This window comes from Schistocerca piceifrons, chromosome 8, assembly GCF_021461385.2.
Source record: "Schistocerca piceifrons isolate TAMUIC-IGC-003096 chromosome 8, iqSchPice1.1, whole genome shotgun sequence".
In the NCBI taxonomy this organism is placed as follows: domain Eukaryota; kingdom Metazoa; phylum Arthropoda; class Insecta; order Orthoptera; family Acrididae; genus Schistocerca; species Schistocerca piceifrons.
In genome coordinates this window covers 93,653,520-93,673,302 of record NC_060145.1, presented here as the reverse complement: position 1 = coordinate 93,673,302, position 19,783 = coordinate 93,653,520, and the positions used below count along the sequence as shown (strand labels likewise).

Genomic DNA, 19,783 nt, shown 5'->3' with positions numbered 1-19,783 from the left:
CGCGAGCGTGGCTGATCATGGATCTCTGTTCCTGCATTTCTTGAGGTTGTAACTTTCTTTACCCATCGCCCAACTGTACTCCTATCAAATGCAGCATCGCCATACACTGCACACAAACGTTTACGGATGTTCACCACGGTTTCTTTTTCTGCACACAGGAATTCAATAACAGCACGTTGCTTGTATGTAGACGCCATTTTGACGCTGTACTACGGCTCTGCCATCTGCCAGAACGGTTCGAAATTTCACCGGCGCACACAAGCATCAAATGTGAAGCACGAACATGGACGTTTGTCTGTGTATATTAATGGCTTTAAAAAAAAAAGTGTGGGGCATTACTTATTGAAGGACCCTTGCATGTTAAGTGTACACCAGATGTGATTTGAATTCAAAGAAGTAGTATCGACCGCAGTCGGGAGATACATACCAAATAAATTAATAAGAGATACTACTGATCCCCCATGCTACACAAAACAGGTCATAACACTGTTGCATAAGAAACGAAAAAAGCTTACCAAATTTAAGGTTCACGGAAGCTCGAAATTTAGCGCGAATTGAAGCTCGAAATCTGACAGAAAACCCAAAGAGGTTCAGGTCATATGTAAAGTACACCAGCGGCAAGAGGTAATCGATACTTTCACTGCACAATAACAAGGGTAATATTACTGATGATAGTGGCACTAAATCAGATTTATTAAATACGGTGTTCCGCAACACCTTCACCAGAGAAGGAGAAATAAGTATTCCATAATTCGAATCTAGAACAACTACACAAATGCGTAACTTGGAAGTAGATATCCTCTGTGTAGCGAAGGAGCTTAAATAACTTAACAATGGCAAGACCTCCGGTGCAGATTGTATTCTAGTCAGGTTCCTTTCACAGAATTCGAATATAGAGCGACTGCACAAATGCATGACTCGGAAGTCGGTGTAGCGAAGGCTCCTGGTCCAGATTGTATACTAGGCAGTACGCTTCTGCAGTAACTTTGCACTTATCAATCATATACAACCGCTCGCTCCTCGAAGGATCCGTACCTATGGACTGGAAAGTGGAACAAGTCACACCAATAGCCAAAAAAGAAAATAAGAGTAATCCACTGTATTACAGACCCATGTCACTAACGTCGCTTTGCAGTAGGATTTTGGAGCATATACTGTGTTCGAACATTATGAATTACCTCGAAGAAAACGATTTATTGACAGTCAGGATGGGTTAAAAAAATATCGTTATCGTGAAACATGACTAGTTCTTTATTTTCACGAAGTAATTAGTATCCTCGACAGGAGTTGTAAATTGATTTGATATTTTTAAATTTACAGAAAGCTTCCTCACAAGCGGCTACTGATCAAATTGCGTGCCTAAAGTATCACCTCAGTTGTGCTACTGGTTGCATGATTTCACTCATAAAGGTTACAGTTCGTAGTAACTGATAGAAAGCCATAGAGTAAAACAGAAGTAATATCTGGCGTTCGCCAAGGAAGTGTTATAGGCCCTCTGCTATTCCTGATCTCCATAAACGACATGGGAGACAATCTGAGCAGGTCTCTTAGATTGTTTGCACATGATGTTGTCATTTATCATCTTGTCAAAACCAATTGCAAAATGATTTGGACAAGATGTCTCTATGATGTGAAAAGCGGTAGTTGACTCTAAACAACGAAAAGTGTGAACCCATCCACAACAGTACTATAAGAAATTCGCTATATTTCTGTTAAGCGATAAATCAGGCAAGTTTAAAGGCTGCCAATTCAACTAAATGCCTAGGATTTACCACTACGAACAACTTAAATTGGAACAGTCACGTAGATAATGTTGTGAGGAAAGCAAAGCAAAGAGTGCCATTTATTGGCAGAACACTTCGGAAACGCGACAGTCTACTAAAGAGACTGCTTACACCACGCTTGTCCGTTCCCGTCTGGAGTACTGCTGTGCAGTGGTAGGACTGACGGCTTACATCGAAAATTTTAGAGAAAGGCAGCTCGTTTTCTATTATCGTGAAATAGGGGAGAGAGAGTGTCACGGCCATGATACGAGAACTGGGGTGGCAATCATTAAAACAAAGACGTTTTTCGCTGTAGCAGGATCTTTTTGTGAAATTTCAGTCACCAATTTTCTCCTCCGGTCCCGAAAATATTTTGTTGTCGCCCACCTATATCGGAAGAAATGATCATCATGATAAAGTAGGATAAATCAGAGCTCGCACAAAATGATTTAAGTGCTCGTTTCTCCCGTGCGCCTTTCGAGCGTGGAACCGTATAAAAATAGCTTGAAGGTGAAACTTCCTGGCAGATTAAAACTGTGTGCCGGACCGAGACTCGAACTCGATACCTTTGCCTTTCGTGGACAAGTGCTCTACCATTCTTTCTTCCAGGATCTCTAGTTCTGCAAGGTTCGCAGGAGAGCTTCTGTGAACTAAGGAAGGTAGGAGACGAGGTACTGGCGGAAGTGAAGCTGTGAGGATGGGTCGTGAGTCGTGCTGGTGTAGTTTAGTTGCTAGAGCACTTGCCCGTGAAAGGCAAAGGTCTCGAGTTCGAGTTTTGGTCCGGCGCACAATTTTAATCTGCCAAGAAGTTTCATATCAGCGCACACTCCGCTGTAGAGCGAAAGTATCATTCCAGCTTGAAAATGATTCGATGAATCCTCTGCCAGGCATTTAATTGTGAATTTCAGAGTAATCACGTAGATGTATTTTGCGTCAACACCCCTCTCAGGATCGATAGATAATTGAAAACTGAGCATTTTTCATTGTCATTTTGGCCTCCGCAAACACATATTTTCCTACAAATCAAAAAAGAAACTTAAAATTGCCGCATATGAACCCATATGGTAGACGCCGTTGAACGAAAGCACCGCTGATGTAGCAACCAAGGCATCTGGCTTCGAGGCATTGAATGCGGATTAGATTTGCATTTTTTTTTTCGTGTGTATTTTTTCCGTATTAAAATTGGTCGGAATAGGAGGGCTGATAAGGTAATCAGTAACGTAAATAATGAATAATACAGGGTTATTACAAACGATTGAAGCGATTTCACAGCTCTACAATAACTTTATTATTTGAGATATTTTCACAATGCTTTGCACACACATACAAAAACTCAAAAAGTTTTTTTAGGCATTCACAAATGTTAGATATGTGCCCCTTTAGTGATTCGGCAGACATCAAGCCGATAATCAAGTTCCTCCCACACTTGGCGCAGCATGTCCCCATCAATGAGTTCGAAAGCATCGTTGATGCGAGCTCGTAGTTCTGGCACGTTTCTTGGTAGAGGAGGTTTAAACACTGAATCTTTCACATAACCCCACAGAAAGAAATTGCATGGGGTTAAGTCGGGAGAGCGTGGAGGCCATGACATGAATTGCTGATCATGATGGAAGTGCGGTGGAGCACCATCCTGTGGTACGTTTAGCTCCCTGCTTGCTTTATTCGTCGACTTCCGTAGGCTACGCGTGAAACTTGCCCGCACGCGTTCAACCGTTTCTTTGCTCGTTGCAGGCCGACCTGTTGATTTCCCCTTACAGAGCATCCAGAAGCTTTAAACTGCGCATACCATCGCCGGATGGAGTTAGCAGTTGGTGGATCTTTGTTGAAATTCGTCCTAAAGTGTCGTTGCACTATTATGACTGACTGATGTGAGTGCATTTCAAGCACGACATACGCTTTCTAGGCTCCTGTCGCCATTTTGTCTCACTGCGCTCTCGAGCGCTCTGGCGGCAGAAACCTGAAGTGCGGCTTCAGCCGAACAAAACTTTATGAATCTGTAAAGTTTGGAAGGTAGGAGACGAGATACTGGCAGAAGTAAAGCTGTGAGTACCGGGCGTGAGTCGTGCTTCGGTAGCTCAGATGGTAGAGCACTTGCTCACGAAAGGCAAAAGGTCCCGAGTTCGAGTCTCGGTCGGGCACACAGTTTTAATCTGCCAGGAATTTCCTAAACTTTATGAGTTTTTCTACGTATCTGTAGTGTGTTGTGACCATATGTCAATGAATGGAGTTACAGTGAATTTATGAAATCGCTTCAATCATTTGTAATAGCCCTGTATAACACAAGGGCAAAATAAATTTCTCACAGGACTTGAATTAGTAAATAGCAAAGATTATAAGCCTCTTTGTAGAAAGTTAATTATGAGCAATAATGCTGCGGATTCGTCACGAGGGAACACAGACGGCTGACCAGGCAATGCTTGTTAACAGTGACGCGTGATACTGAACTTTATTTGAAGGTTTCAGAATTGCATTTTGCTTTTGGAAGCCCAGCGGTTGCAACAACGATTAATAGCATAATTCATTATCAGCGTTCAGCACAGATTTTGCTGGTGATGTTATTGTACGCATGATATAGGCTACATTAAAATTAATTTTCGAAGAAGAAATATTTGTAAATGTAAACCACGACTGTTTTCCACCAAATCTTGGAAAACAACAATGTAATTGTGTGAAGATTCCATTCAGTAGATTATCTTTGTGCTGCGGATGTTTATAAGACCATCCACGTAGTTATTCTAAGGAAAGTGAGGAGTTGCGAGAGAGAGAGAGAGAGAGAGAGAGAGAGAGAGATAGTGAAAGAGCCATTGTAAAGTCAACAAGATTAAATTTTAGTTCCTTACTAAACAAAGTCGTTTGAGCAATTTATTTGCTCACTTTGTTATTATTCCTTATTAATTACCTTATTAACGCTCCTATTTCTATCAGTTTCGATACGAGAATAAATACATAAGAATAAAACTCTAGAATGCACAGAGGAATTGAACACAGGTCGTCTCCTCCCAGCCAGGTGCTCTGATCGCAAGACCAGCGGCGCTTTCGTTGAATAGCGTTAACTTGTGGGAACATAAATGGCAGTCGATTTCTTGGAAAATATCCGTCTTTGGCGGCCATATACGAAAACGAACTTTAGAGGCTGTTTTCTCAAAAACAGGAGTGGGGGGTGGCGGTTTTGATCTCAAATATATTATAGTCTTTCATTCCAGGTTGATTACAAGCGACCTGCCAAATAAACTTTCATTTCAGGTTGTACACAAGCGATCTGCCAAATTTGAGCCTTCCCCTTGAAAGCGCATGTCTTCATTGCGCTATCAGTTTCGATCTACAAGATTATCACGACTCCACAAAACACCATCGAAGCATTCCTAAGCACAATCCACCGTGGTTTCGATTATGTTCACCTCGTTTGGGAGCCATATCAAAGTACGATATAGAAATAGTATGTCTGTTGCGTTATATTTTCTTAATCGATTACCGATTATAGGAGCGCAGTCGATCGCGACTGTTTCAGTTGAACCTAAATTGATATTACCGGTACGTAAATACAATTATTTTACACATAACTCGTGTTTAGAACAACAACGCAACATTCTTGATTGCATGCTGATTCCATAGACACTATACAATCCTTCTGAAATTATATTTCACGATTCCTGTAAAAAGTCCATATTGAAACCAGTTAAATCCATCAGTCTACATCTTGCTACGTTGAATTGAGGTTCTATAACAACTAAACACCATAATAGGAAGCCTACTCATTTGGCTAATTCCAAAACTGCATCAGGTATTAACGGAAGAGTTATTATGCAATACTGAAATTCATTAAACGAGTGTTTTGAAAAGTAACGTTAATGATAGAGAACAAAATATTATTTGTTATAGTAATCCAACTGCATCAGGTGAAATAGAATTAATAAAATATTACGCATAACATTAAATCCTCCGTAACTTCGGAAACATTACAGACTCGGAAAATCTAAGATCAGTTTTTGGAATGAGCACACAAATTCCTTTAACACGAGATATTTTATACGTAACTTCACAGTCGTATTAAATTTCTTAAAATTAAATGTATTTTAGTTTACTAAGATGGCAGAACGAGTCGTGCAAAAATAGTTGACTCAAATATGGTTGCTGCCACGTTAATAGAGATCACAGATAATTTAGTATACAAAGAAAATTCTTATATGTTGAAAAGAATGTAAATTAAAATAGTGCTAGCCATCAAGCAGCTTAATTCTCCTATGAAGGACATATTTGTAGTTTGTTTTTGTGACGTCACATTCCTTAAACTGGTGGGGGACAGGCGTGTCTATACATAGGTTTTTAAGAGATGCCACAAGACAATTCAGTGCGAGTTGCTGTTGGGGTATGTCGGTGAGGCCGACAATAGCCGTACTCTCTGTAAGTGCCTTCCAAGAGTAGGTTGGCAACACTGCAGAAACATGGCCGATGGATTTTGCTATTACGAACTGTTTATACTTAATAATCGTGTTAGTTTGAATACATGGTTCAGATTTATAAATATGTACTAGCACATGTGAGAGCAAACTCCTGGAATAGAATGCAACCATTCTAATTCATCATGTTATTGATGAAATCCGAAAGGTGGAATTGTGGCGTTCGCTGAGCGGGGACTCAGAATTAAATTTTTTGCCAACCACGAGTCAAGAAAAAGCCATACTCCATAGGAACCCAGTAATCAGCTGGTAATCAGATGGAGTTGTATTGATAATGACATTAGTTACAAACTGACGATACATAGTTATGACAATTCGTTGGTATCCGTGTGTTTAATGTACTGTTACCAGAAGTTAGGAAGTATTTCAAAACTGAAGATAATGTACACACATTGACGGCACCAGCATGCACAGATCTTATAACACTAACTTTAAGATTATAGTCCGTTTTCCATAAATTCAGTTACTGTTACCCCTTTTATAAGATTTAGGTGACCGTGATCGTGTGTCTAATAGATTAAGCAGTCGGACTATGACTTTCTTTTGCTGCATAACTTCGTAACAATGGGGCGAACTGAAACAATAACTGGATTCGAATCAATGTTCCGCAGACAATAGTAACTAGAAGGGCAAGATGAACAAAAACGGTCGTCAACCCAAAACGCACAAATAATTTAGAAACAACTATTAAAAAACTATCAAAGCTCAACATGAAATGTAAGCTGTTAATTCTGTCTAGTCCCAGAATGCAAGACCAAAAATGGAATCAGACGAGAATACACTACTAGTCTCAGTCATTTATTATCACCATGAGCTTACCTACTGTTAATCATGAGGAAGGCAATGATCTTTATCAAACTAGCGTGTTTTAGGTAACAAATTAGGGAGCCATGACGTTCCTTAATGAGCGTTAATTGACTAATAACCAGCTGCTAGCTTAAGGGGAACCTAAATCCGTTATAGTGCACCACTGCACTTTTAACCAAACTTTTACTCTACACAATCTCTTAGGGGGTAAGCGTAATATACTTTAATGAACAAAAATTGGTTGCTGAACAAGACGTTATTGGGCACATGAGGGCGCAGAATCTGTTACGGTGCAATATTATTCTTCTAGTAACATTTTCACTGTGTACAAGTGGATAAGGCGTAACCAAGGTATACTTTAATGAAATTTGAGTGATTAATACCTGGCACTGTCTAAGGCATGGGGACTCTCAAACTGTTACACCTCACTAGACACTCGTATAAAGGCACTATTACTATGGACCAACCTGTACAACAGAGACATACTAATAAACGTTCACAAATTAGAAATCTGTATAGTGCCCATCACATGAAGCAGGCCCTTAAACCGCTATAACAAAAAACGTATACAACCTACTTCACAAAATGCCTTTCATGACCAAATCTGCGTAGCATCTACATGCACACGCCTACTCTGCAGTTCACAATTAAGTGCCTGGCAGAGGGTCCTTTAATTCCCTTACAGCCTTACCGAGTATCTTGAGTCTTCCCTCAAGAGTTTGATATTTCATATCAGAATATATGTGAGCATTTTGTCTATGTAAACCTCACCTCTCAGACTGAGCACCCGACATGCGTGTGAACTTGTCCATGGTGTAGAGTATACTGATGCAGTCACATATTTTGTACGATTATATATGAAGAAACTCCTGGAAGTTCCGACTGTACCTACCATCATTCTGTTTTCGAGTTTTACCAATAACGAGAAACCCGTACTGTGAGTGATTACAACAATCTCCACATATCTTTACAAATTCATTGTACGATATGCCAGTCCCCGCATGGGCCTGGTAAATGTGTTTTAAACTGAGATTGCCTTGTTTGAATGCTATAATGAAGTTGGCGTTATCCCGGACCAGCTGATTTGGGATCCTGGAATACGTTTTACTGAAATAAAATATGTCAACACCCATACCACGACCAAAGCACAGCTACATCATCAAATATGAAGACTGTGTTTGGCTTTAGTTCTTCAGGTGAAGGGATGTCTTGGCTTTCACTGAATGCCCTGTACATTATACTATCTACGCCATCTAATATTCTCTGCAGTAACTGAGACTTGGGTTGAAATAGTATTTTGGAGAATATGCAGACATGCTCGAAGCGAACTCCTTCAATGTCTGTTAGCAGAGCCATGAGAAGATTTGTTTCGCCACAGCTGGAGGGAACTACAATTATAGCTCGTATACTGTCAGGAAGGAGCACTCCTTCTTAGTCTTCTTTTCTGGATCTTCATCGTCGCAGGACCCGTCGCCTACAACAAAGTCCTTATGGCGAGGGTACTTCACCCAGCCTGCCAGGGTATCTACTTTGTTAGGTCCTTGCGTGCAATAGGCTTTTATATAAAAAATAAAATGGGCGTAATCACATGTGACTTATATGCAGGGTCATTTTGGCTAGCTAGAGAAATATCACAAACACAAGTTTGGGATAATATATGTCTTTGTTTATTCACCCTTGACAATTATACATAGCATTGTCACCATCAAAAAATCACTTGATTCTTTTTTTTTTTTTTTTTTTTTTAGCTGATGCAGCAGCAGTGCAGTATTTGGGAAATAGCTGCTTCTTATATCCCTCAAATGCTGCACGTATATCCTGCAATGTTATTGGTTCTTTGCAGTAGTCTGGTATTCCATCAGTAAATTTAATTTCAACATTTTCCACACCCATTCGACGAATAGCGCGAGACTTCAGCACTGCACTTATGCAGGTACTAAAACAGTGACCTATATCTTCTATGTGAATGCTACATGTGCAAAGCCAGTTCATAACATCAATGTATACAGCTTGAACATAAGGGAGCAATCTATTTAGTCTTTCCATCATAGTAGTTATTGCTGAGTGCAGACCTAACAAGTTATCAACTGTTGAGTGCTGCGTGTAAATACTCTGCCCGTCGGCATTTTTAACTCTTATTGTAGTATCATCATAACTGATAATGTACTCACAGTTAGGCCTCGACAATAGATGTCCTGGTAGGATTGGGCCAGAACATATTCCGTAGCCATATGCCTCTTGATGTTTGGCACAACAGAATTCATAATTCATCCTACTCATAGTCTGAAAAACGCACTTTAATACTTTTTGGCACATTTTCGAGCACTACACAGCTGACACGTCACTTCTTGTGAATCTTCAATTCCTACATTAATACGTTTTGAACCGATAGTTGTTAAGGTATAGCATGAGGTGAATAGTAAAGGTGATGGTGCAGTGGGGGTGGGTAGCTTCTCATCCACAATATCCACACCAGTGTGATTAGCCATCTGTTGTTCCATTGAGGCTGGAATGTCTCTTGCGCTTGGCTTAATGGATGTTGCGTACGATGGGGTCCAGTACAATGTTGCACCCTCGACAGTATCGAGCAGCACAGACAATAGAGCCCCATTATCCTGATCCAGCATGCTGAGAAGCTGCATTAGAGGATCCAGCGATGCCATGGGTGCAGGTCTCTGCAGGTTGGAACCTGCCCACCCCGACAGGCTGGAGTTTGCCACCACTGCATGTGCGGAACCAGATTGGTTGGAACTCGCCGGTCCTAGCTGGTTGCATCTTGCCGGCGCCATGGGTGTGGCTCCCGACAGGGTGGAACTTGCCAATGCTGACAGGGTGGATATTGCCGACACTTGTACTGACCCTGACAAGCTGGAGGGGGACTCTATGGATACATCTGGTGGAGAGAGAAGAATAATCATCAGCATCATATGTTGCTGCTACAGAAATAATAATAATAATAATAATAATAATAATAATAGAGCAAAGTAGATACTTACTTTTCTGCTGCATCCTCCTCCTGTACAGCTGGGCTGACTGGCACTTCACCATCCTGGCTGACTGACTGAAAGCGATAGAGTTTGAGCAGCTGATGGACTCGCTTTATGTACACCATGCCTACATCATCATGATGCTGTGCTCCTATAGGTTGAACTGCACGATCACATGACCTAACGCAGTGCCCTTTAGCGGTGAACTCTCGAACTAGCTCAGTTCGGAGGCAGTTGCCTCTTGTGGGGTGGCAGCTTATATGTGGGTTTTAGAAATGACAGACAGTTGCAGCAGAGACAGCTGTTTCCATGTGTTGTGTTATGCATCTTTAATGCATCACGATGCAAAGCATTTATTTGCAGGACTGTATTCTTCCTCTTCATATGTTCAAGCATTAATGCTCACTTCCATTCTACATGTAGGAGGCTATGGGTGCAGTCCTCAGCCGTATGCTTTTAGGCAACATGGCTGTTAAACTTCTTCCAGTCAGACATCAACAGCTGTTCAATAGAACACATTCTGCACAGCCATGAGGATGGAGATGAGCAGTTGGTCTTCAATGGTATATATCGCATATATGAATATGCTTCCACTGAAGCGAATTGACATGAACTGCACGCATCTTCCGTTTTAGGAGAGTGAATCCTTCGTGTTTGAATATCTCGACAGTTTGCACATGCGCATGAGCATGTGTTGTTACGACACGCATCTTGGCTGAATCCCTCTGCTTTGTCACAATCCGCTGAATTGAATTCTTCTGCTTCTCTCTCCTACACTCTTCCGTTGTCATACTCTTCCATACCTCATGTAGTGAACTGTGGCTACACTCCTCATTGAAATGTGTGCATGCAGTGCAGCTATTGAAAGCTGCTCTATCCTTCACTTTCATCTCGATGATCGAACACATCACGATGGTTCCACCATGACAGCTCAGCAAAGACTGAACGTGTGCCACCAATTCTGGTCATGTGAGTGGAGAAAAAAAAAAAAAAAAAAATTCCCTCCAGAATTCGAAATTCCCGCCCATTTTCCAAGAGGAGACGCACCATCACGCAAAAGTGGGAAAGGGGGACCCGTAGAAGCACATAATTCAATTTCCCGCCAAAATTCTAACTTCCCGCCAGGGGGGCGTGGCACTTTCCCACCAAAAGCCACCATCTTGCATAATGATACTCACGACATCAGCTGACGTCACGGCCGCCATCTGGGATAACAGTACTCCGGTCATCAGCTGAGGTCACGGCCGCCGTCTTGGATGGCGCCAGTGGGGCTGTAACAGCTTTGGTTTACTACTTTCCTGCTAGGAGAATGTTTTTAGGGGCGAGTATGACATAGATAACTACGTCTATATAATGGAAACGTTCCTGAAAGCAAATGGGTTCAAAAGTTGTCGCTAATCAGTTAAATGTGATTAATTATTTAAGAAAGTAGATTGTATTAAGTTTTGATCCTTACCTTTTTTCACGTGAATTGGCATGACAGGATAACTGAAGAAATATTAAGGACAGCCTCAACATTGTCTACACGTTGTAGCATTCCGCCAGTAAAATTAATTTTGTATTCTGCTGAAAGACAAACTCGTTTTTGAAGTTGTTATACTGGGTGATTCAAAAAGAAAGAGCAGATTTCAATTGTTGATTGCAGACAAACTATGAATGATAGAAACAAATCGCGCGTTGAATCAAGAGCTTCAACAATTCGATTTCTCAGCTTCTGGAGAGTACCTGCCTAGGGTTTTCAAAGATTCTTTTAGGTACTCCCACAGAAAAAAACGTTACAAGGTGTGAGGTTCTGGTGATTTAGGAGGCGAAAAGCAATGGGCGAGATCCTGTTGTCTTCCTTTTCCAGTCCACCGTTGTGGAATGATGCTGTTAAGATAACATCGCACTTCTAGGTGAAAGCGAGGCGTGCGCCTTAATGCATACAAATGAAATCATTGGAATTTTTGTGTTGGAGAAACAACCAGTTTTGCAGTACGTCCAGGTATAACATTCCTAACACTGTTTCCTCCGAGAACAAGATGGGCCCGCAAACTCTGTGAACAGAAACGGCACAAAATACGTTCAGTTCCGGTGAGTCTCTGTGATGTTCGATGACGATTTCAGGATTTTGTGACCCCCGAATTATTTTATTATGGAGGTTTACATTCTCTGACATATCCTGGACAACTGAAACGCAAAATTCGTACCTTCTATTATGGTAGCCGGGACACAAATAGTACGGTAAGAGTAACTTGTAAGGCTTCGAATACAGGCCTCGTTTCAAAACACGCCACACCACTGTTTGAGGAAGTTGAAATTCTGGCCTTCGCGTCTTGTGGACTTTCGACAGCTGGAAATTTTCATCAAACGTGCGAGGCTGACCAGTGCTCTTCCCTTTGCATATGCAACCAACTTCCAAGAATTTTGTATACCAGTCCAATCAGCTCGTGCAGAGGCGGCTGCTTACTGAATAGACGCCGGAACGCACGTTGCACTTGAATTGTGGATTGACTTCGCGCACAAACCAACACACAAAATGATTTCTCTTATGGTCTTGTCGCTTCAAACAAACAACGTCGCAGCTCTGTTAAAACTTTGAACCTTCCTCTATCCAGTGACAAACGTGCGTGTTTCTATCTTTTATGGTTTGTCCGTTACAAACAATTCAAATCTGTTCTTTTTTATTGTACCAAGCGGTACTTCATTAATGCAAAAATTGGTCATGAAAATCTTACAAGGGAATGGTCCAATAAGACATGCCGAAACCTGCCATGAAATTTTGTAGACAGGAAGAAGACAACGAAAGAAATGCACTCTCAAAATTTTAGCTACTAAGAGGCACTGCAAGTATTTTGTAACAGATGTTGAAGTCACACATTTTTGCCGCGCGAAGAACAGCTTATAATGGCGGTTTGCACAGCCATACCCGCCTAGCGATCGACTCGGCGAATCGCTCACGTAGCGTCCGTAATGAAATTGTGCGGAGTTCACAGACACCAATTTTAAGCACCTGTAGCTTTGTTTACAATTGAGCAAGTGGAAGTGGACACGTGCGAATGAGCATTTGCAGAAAATTCGCTACCATTCGCTTGTATATTGACAGAATCGTTTATACTAGAGGGAGTGAAAGAAAATACGAGGTAGCGAACATTGCCTATGAAAGCTGTGTTATTGGTTTTTAGTTCTTGGAGCTAATATTCAGCATACAAGATAGAACTGTATCTTGTTGGAGCCACAATGCCAAACTTTGCTATTCAGTGAGGATTACTTTGCATGGCGAGCCCACTGTTCTCGACGGAGTATGCAAAATGGCGCAGGGAAGCGCAACACGAACGGAGATCGTGCTCTTTGCACGGAATTGCATCTCCATCTCTCCTTGCCACTGATCCAAAATTTTCCTTGTTTGTCGGCTGCCACTTTCTCCTGGCTTCTCATTACCATTGAGGGGAAATTTATAAACAGAACACTAATTGCCGACGTCGACCACCATCTCGAGAGGTGACACGATGCGCGTAAGGTCTAAGGGTCATATTCTTTTTTGTTTTTCTTTTCTTTTCTAAAATAAAAATGGCCTAGTGGCAAAGCGCGCTCTTCATGATCAAAGAGCGCGGAGTCAAATCCCTTTCACACCACAACTTTTTCACTATGATTTTTAACCGAGCATTCACTTCTCACAGGTGTTGGCGTGACCACGAAAGACATGTGCTTCGGGTTCCACGTTAAACTGCAGGTCTCCATTTTCCGATGAGGTAACTGGGGATGGTTGAAACACCTGCAAGAGGCCTACCGGGTACACCAGACAGAATTCTCTTTTGCTCATGCTTGTTTGCTCCGGTGAAAACCTGGCTTAAACCAAACAAACGTATTTTTGAATAACTTCATATCGACAGTTCAATTCTTGCACATGTAATTCTGATAAAAGTAGCTATGAGACAACATGAAATCATGGCAGTGTTAGATGTCACAGATGACTTCCATCAATGAGGACTTGTAATTTGTTGAAATGAAATGTGTCTCGCAGTACTATTATTTATAACAATTCCTGTGGGCCATTCCTTATAATAATGTTTGAATGTTGTATATTTGACTATCAGTGAAACAGTTCTTTGTTCATTCCCTGCAGTCGTCACAAAAATGTGGAGTGTCTACTGAACGACAAAAACAAACATCTTTCTTGCACCAGGCACATCGGGCAAAGGAAAAATTGACGCAGTCAGGCACTTCGCAGTAACAACTAGTCTTACACTCCTGGAAATGGAAAAAAGAACACATTGACACCGGTGTGTCAGACCCACCATACTTTCTCCGGACACTGCGAGAGGGCTGTACAAGCAATGATCACACGCACTGCACAGCGGACACACCAGGAACCGCGGTGTTGGCCGTCGAATGGCGCTAGCTGCGCAGCATTTGTGCACCGCCGCCGTCAGTGTCAGCCAGTTTGCCGTGGCATACGGAGCTCCATCGCAGTCTTTAACACTGGTAGCATGCCGCGACAGCGTGGACGTGAACCGTATGTGCAGTTGACGGACTTTGAGCGAGGGCGTATAGTGGGCATGCGGGAGGCCGGGTGGACGTACCGCCGAATTGCTCAACACGTGGGGCGTGAGGTCTCCACATTACATCGATGTTGTCGCCAGTGGTCGGCGGAAGGTGCACGTGCCCGTCGACCTGGGACCGGACCGCAGCGACGCACGGATGCACGCCAAGACCGTAGGATCCTACGCAGTGCCGTAGGGGACCGCACCGCCACTTCCCAGCAAATTAGGGACACTGTTGCTCCTGGGGTATCGGCGAGGACCATTCGCAACCGTCTCCATGAAGCTGGGCTACGGTCCCGCACACCGTTAGGCCGTCTTCCGCTCACGCCCCAACATCGTGCAGCCCGCCTCCAGTGGTGTCGCGACAGGCGTGAATGGAGGGACGAATGGAGACGTGTCGTCTTCAGCGATGAGAGTCGCTTCTGCCTTGGTGCCAATGATGGTCGTATGCGTGTTTGGCGCCGTGCAGGTGAGCGCCACAATCAGGACTGCATACGACCGAGGCACACAGAGCCAACACCCGGCATCATGGTGTGGGGAGCGATCTCCTACACTGGCCGTACACCACTGGTGATCGTCGGGGGGACACTGAATAGTGCACGGTACATCCAAACCGTCATCGAACCCATCGTTCTACCATTCCTAGGCCGGTAAGGGAACTTGCTGTTCCAACAGGACAATGCACGTCCGCATGTATCCCGTGCCACACAACGTGCTCTAGAAGGTGTAAGTCAACTACCCTGGCCAGCAAGATCTCCGGATCTGTCCCCCATTGAGCATGTTTGGGACTGGATGAAGCGTCGTCTCACGCGGTCTGCACGTCCAGCACGAACGCTGGTCCAACTGAGGCGCCAGGTGGAAACGGCATGGCAAGCCGTTCCACAGGACTACATCCAGCATCTCTACGATCGTCTCCATGGGAGAATAGCAGCCTGCATTGCTGCGAAAGGTGGATATACACTGTACTAGTGCCGACATTGTGCATGCTCTGTTGCCTGTGTCTATGTGCCTGTGGTTCTGTCAGTGTGATCATGTGATGTATCTGACCCCAGGAATGTGTCAATAAAGTTTCCCCTTCCTGGGACAATGAATTCACGGTGTTCTTATTTCAATTTCCAGGAGTGTATTTGGACAGAACTGGGATGGAATCATAAATGGTCCCGCCCGTTGTTCTGCATATTGCGCTGCGTAGCAGACATACTTGATCAAATTCGTAAAGCGTGGCGAAGATAACTGGTAATGCACAAATGACTGGAGCTTAAGAATACTGTTCCGCTGATAAACCTGAAATGAAAGAGAGGTATCGGAAATTATGTTGTCTGATAATTTCCTGAAAAATACTTTCCACTGTCGAAAAAAATTCTTTGTCGAGAGGTTGAACCGTACTAGTAGTTCCTCTGCACACTGCATAGCTTCAAGCATTTTTTTCCCTCCGTCATTTAATCAATATTCCACTGCCTTTTCACGACGCTGAAAGCTGCTGCAGTACGTATTTTTTTCACGCTTGGGAGGTATTCTTCTTCAGAACTGTTACTGGCACAACTGACGACTGAACCACAGTTCATGGAATCGTCACAGTTATTTCCAATTTCTTCCAACGTATCCACAATTTCAAACGAAATGTAGATATCGTTCGAATGAATGTCAAGGAAATCAACTAACAAATGACACGTATGTGCGTCGGCCGGAGAAGTAAGTGACTTCGGCTGGAAACCAAGTTCTTCATATTTCATCATTGCTAAATTGAGAGCGTTAATTGGATTCCACGTTACTGTGAAAGTGGAAGAAAAAAAAGGTACTATTAGCACGCGTGCCTTATGAAAGCACAATAAATATTAACTCAGCTTTATACGTACTGTCAATACTTACCAATACTGCAAAAGGCAAGTGATAATTTGTGATAGATGTTACTTGAGTGACTAATTTGAGAGAATAGTAACTGTGTACTGTAGTGTCAGAGAAACTATCAATGAACGGTATCCTGAAACTATACTACGCTTGTTCGTCCTCTACCAGCGTGTTGCTGTGTGATATGGTAGCCTTACCAGATAGAATCGACGGAGAAAATCGAAAAGGTCCAAAGAAAGGCGGGTCGTTTTGTATTATTGCGAAATAGGGGAGAGAGTGTCACGGATATGAGGTGGCAATCATTAAAACAAAAGCGTTTTCATCGAATTTCAGTCACCATCATTCTCCACTGAATGTGAAAATTCCATAATTTATTGTCGCCAACCTACATCGGGATAAATGATCATAGTAGTAAAATAAGGGGAATCGGAGCTCTTACAGACAGATTTAAGTCTTCATTTTCCCCAGGCGCTGTTGGATCGTGGAACGGTAGACAAATAGTCTGAATGTGGTTCGAAGAACCCTCTGTCAGGCACTTAAGGGTGTCTTTCACGAAAAGGACCGCTATTTACAAGATGCAACAAATTCACAATTTTGAAGATAGGGCAATGAAATTTTGTACCATACTTTACACGAAATTATCACGTTTGATGATAAGTTCCTTGGATTATACACATTTAAATTTTTATATGCAATTTAAAACTTTTGTGTTCAAGAGATTATATGTGTACCTTTTCTCAGAAACTATTCAAGAGATTCCTACAGAATTTTCTCTGTTTAATCTCTTTACATATTCTAAGCTTCTCGCATGAGGTTTTTTGAATATATCTAATAGGAGAATTTAAATTTTTTTAATTATAATTGTGTAAGTATATAAAATTGATGCCAAGTTCCAAGCACGTTGCACCGTATCTCAGCCTATAATCAAAGTTTCAAAATTTTCTCTTGAGACAACAGTTATTGGGTTTATAGAAATAAGTGTGCAAAATTTAATAATTCTAGTCTTCATGGATTCTGAGAAAAAGGTATATAAACTTTAAAAAACATAATTTTCAGGAAATGCAATTTAAAGTTCAATCAGACGTTTTTTCTTGTGTCATCTCTTCAGAAGGCCCCAGATTCTCACTCAGGGTCCTATTTCCCTTCAAGGCTTCTCTTGTGGTTTCTTGTTTACTGTCTTCTTTCCTTCACCAGGTCTTCAACTGACTTTCCAACTGCAGAGAGGCGCTGTAAATATATTTTTCTCAAGATTTATTATATGGAATTTCCTACATTAAAGCCCATTCTCTCTAATACTTTCATTCTCCCATTACTAAATACAAAAAGTGCATCGTATGTTGCAATTCTGACAACTATAGCAAACGAAAATGTGCTTTTAGGACCTCGTTCCCGTATGAGTGAGTTTGCAGAGAAAAGTAGATTCTGGGTTTTGCCATGAACTCATTTCTTTAGAAGTTCAGGGGCGACCAGAAACCTGTAAGTGGGCGTCACAACATCCAGGATACAATTTTGAAGCCTCACCTTGTGAATGTAATCCGCAGGACAGTTGTTCACCGAGCTAGTACTGAAGCCTTGTGTCAAAAAGTGGGCGTGGCAGGAAGGTCGCGTCACACGTGTAATTATTTTTCAGTCATTTCGGACGCGATTTCATCATTGAACTTTGGGAACTTATTGTCCATTAGTTCTGTTAAGAAATAAAAAATACATTGAAAATTGACATTTTTGGTGAGTTTCATGAAGTTCTCCCTGAAGTGTGAATTGCAGAGAAGTAATGTAGATGTTGACATCTATACGTGTCAGGCCCTTGACCTAATAGCTTCCGAAAAATGGGAGATTTAGTGCGGGTGCCCTCAAGGAGGAAAGATCTTCGTAACTATGACAGTGGCCGTGGGATAACATATGCAGTTGGACCACAGTCAAATTACGTGTGCGTGGGCTCGAAGCATGCTCCAGGCAATACACTTTACCTGTGGCGGAAAATGTAAGTTGTCTCGAAATTCATGCATAGTTATGTTAAATAGAATAAGTTTTCTTTAATTTACGTCTGTGGTCACAAACGTTTTGTTAACAGATTACCGATTTCGGTCTATAACGACAAGCATCAGATATGCAGCAAAAAAATGAAAAAAAACATAAATACACTCGCAGATTGTCTACAGCTTAAAAACAATAAATATACCACAATGAAAAGTTCTACTGTTGTACATACGCATTTGTGCGCTTTGAGTATGAAGAGGCATACCTGTTTTATAAAATCAAAGTCCTAATGTACTGCAGCCATAGTGGTATCGTCAACTACTGTCTCTTAACTCTTCCTCTTTTTAACAATCTGACTTTTGTCGTGTTCTCTTTCATCGCTTTTCATTACTGTAATCCTTTTATGCGTTATAAACTCATTACAGTCTTCAACTATTGTATCCCCCCTTTATTTTACGCTGTTCAAATAATTATTGAAAACTAGTGTATGCCTACGTTAGCGACATCTGCTGAACTTACAACACAAACATCTTGTAGCTACTGTACGGCAGCTTGTTTTGAGCAGTAATGCTACTGACAACATGACTCGTGCATATGATGTTATTTATGTATATGTGACGATGCTGGTGCTGATTTTGCATTTAACATTTGACGATGCCACTATGGCTGCAGTACATTAGGACTTCGTTTTTATGAAACAGATATGCCTCTTCATACTTAAAGCGTACAAATGCATATATACCGGTATATAAGTAGTACTTTTCATTATGGTCTATTATTGTTTTTAAGCTGTAGACAATCTGCGGGTGTATTTGTTTTTTTCCCATTTTTTTGGCGCCGGTCTGTTGATGGTCATTATAGACCGAAACAAAAAGTTTGTAACCATAGACTTAAATTAAAGGAAACTTATTGTGTATACAGGTCACTGTTTTATTCACAACAATGTCGCAGCTTGTTAAATAGAATAAATTTTGAAACCTCCTGGCAGGTTAAAACTGTGTGCCGGACCGACATTCGAACTCGGAACCTTTGCCTTTCACGGGCAATGCTCTACCCAAGCACGACGACTCAGCGACCCCCCCCCCCCCCCCCCTCCCCCAAACAGCTTCGATTCTGCCAGTACCTCGTCTCCTACTCCCACTTTCCAAACCTCACAGAAGCTCTTCTGCGAACCTTTCTGTCAGGTTTGGAATGAAGGAGACAGGTACTGGCAGAATTGAAGGCGTGAGGACGGGGCGTGAGTCGTGCTTGGGTAGCACAGGCGGTAGAGCACTTGCCCGCGAAAGACGAAGGTCCCGAGTTCGAGTCTCGGTCGGCCCAAAGCACACAGTTTTAATCTGCCAGGAAGTTTCGTATCAGCGCTCTGTCCCCTGCAGAGTGAAAATCTCATTCTGAGAAAGAATTTTATTATAGTCAAGGGG

General features: G+C 42.1%; 1 protein-coding gene across 1 annotated transcript in view; it reads left to right on the top strand.

Moving 5' to 3' along the window:
• The first annotated feature begins 9,688 nt into the window (after positions 1-9,688).
• The window catches only part of LOC124712095 (UDP-glycosyltransferase UGT5-like), a 133,919-nt gene continuing 123,824 nt past the window's right edge, over positions 9,689-19,783 (top strand). The window contains exon 1 of the mRNA XM_047242392.1: positions 9,689-9,859. Within this exon, the coding sequence (XP_047098348.1) occupies positions 9,689-9,859 (171 nt within the window). The remainder of the gene's footprint in view (positions 9,860-19,783) is intronic.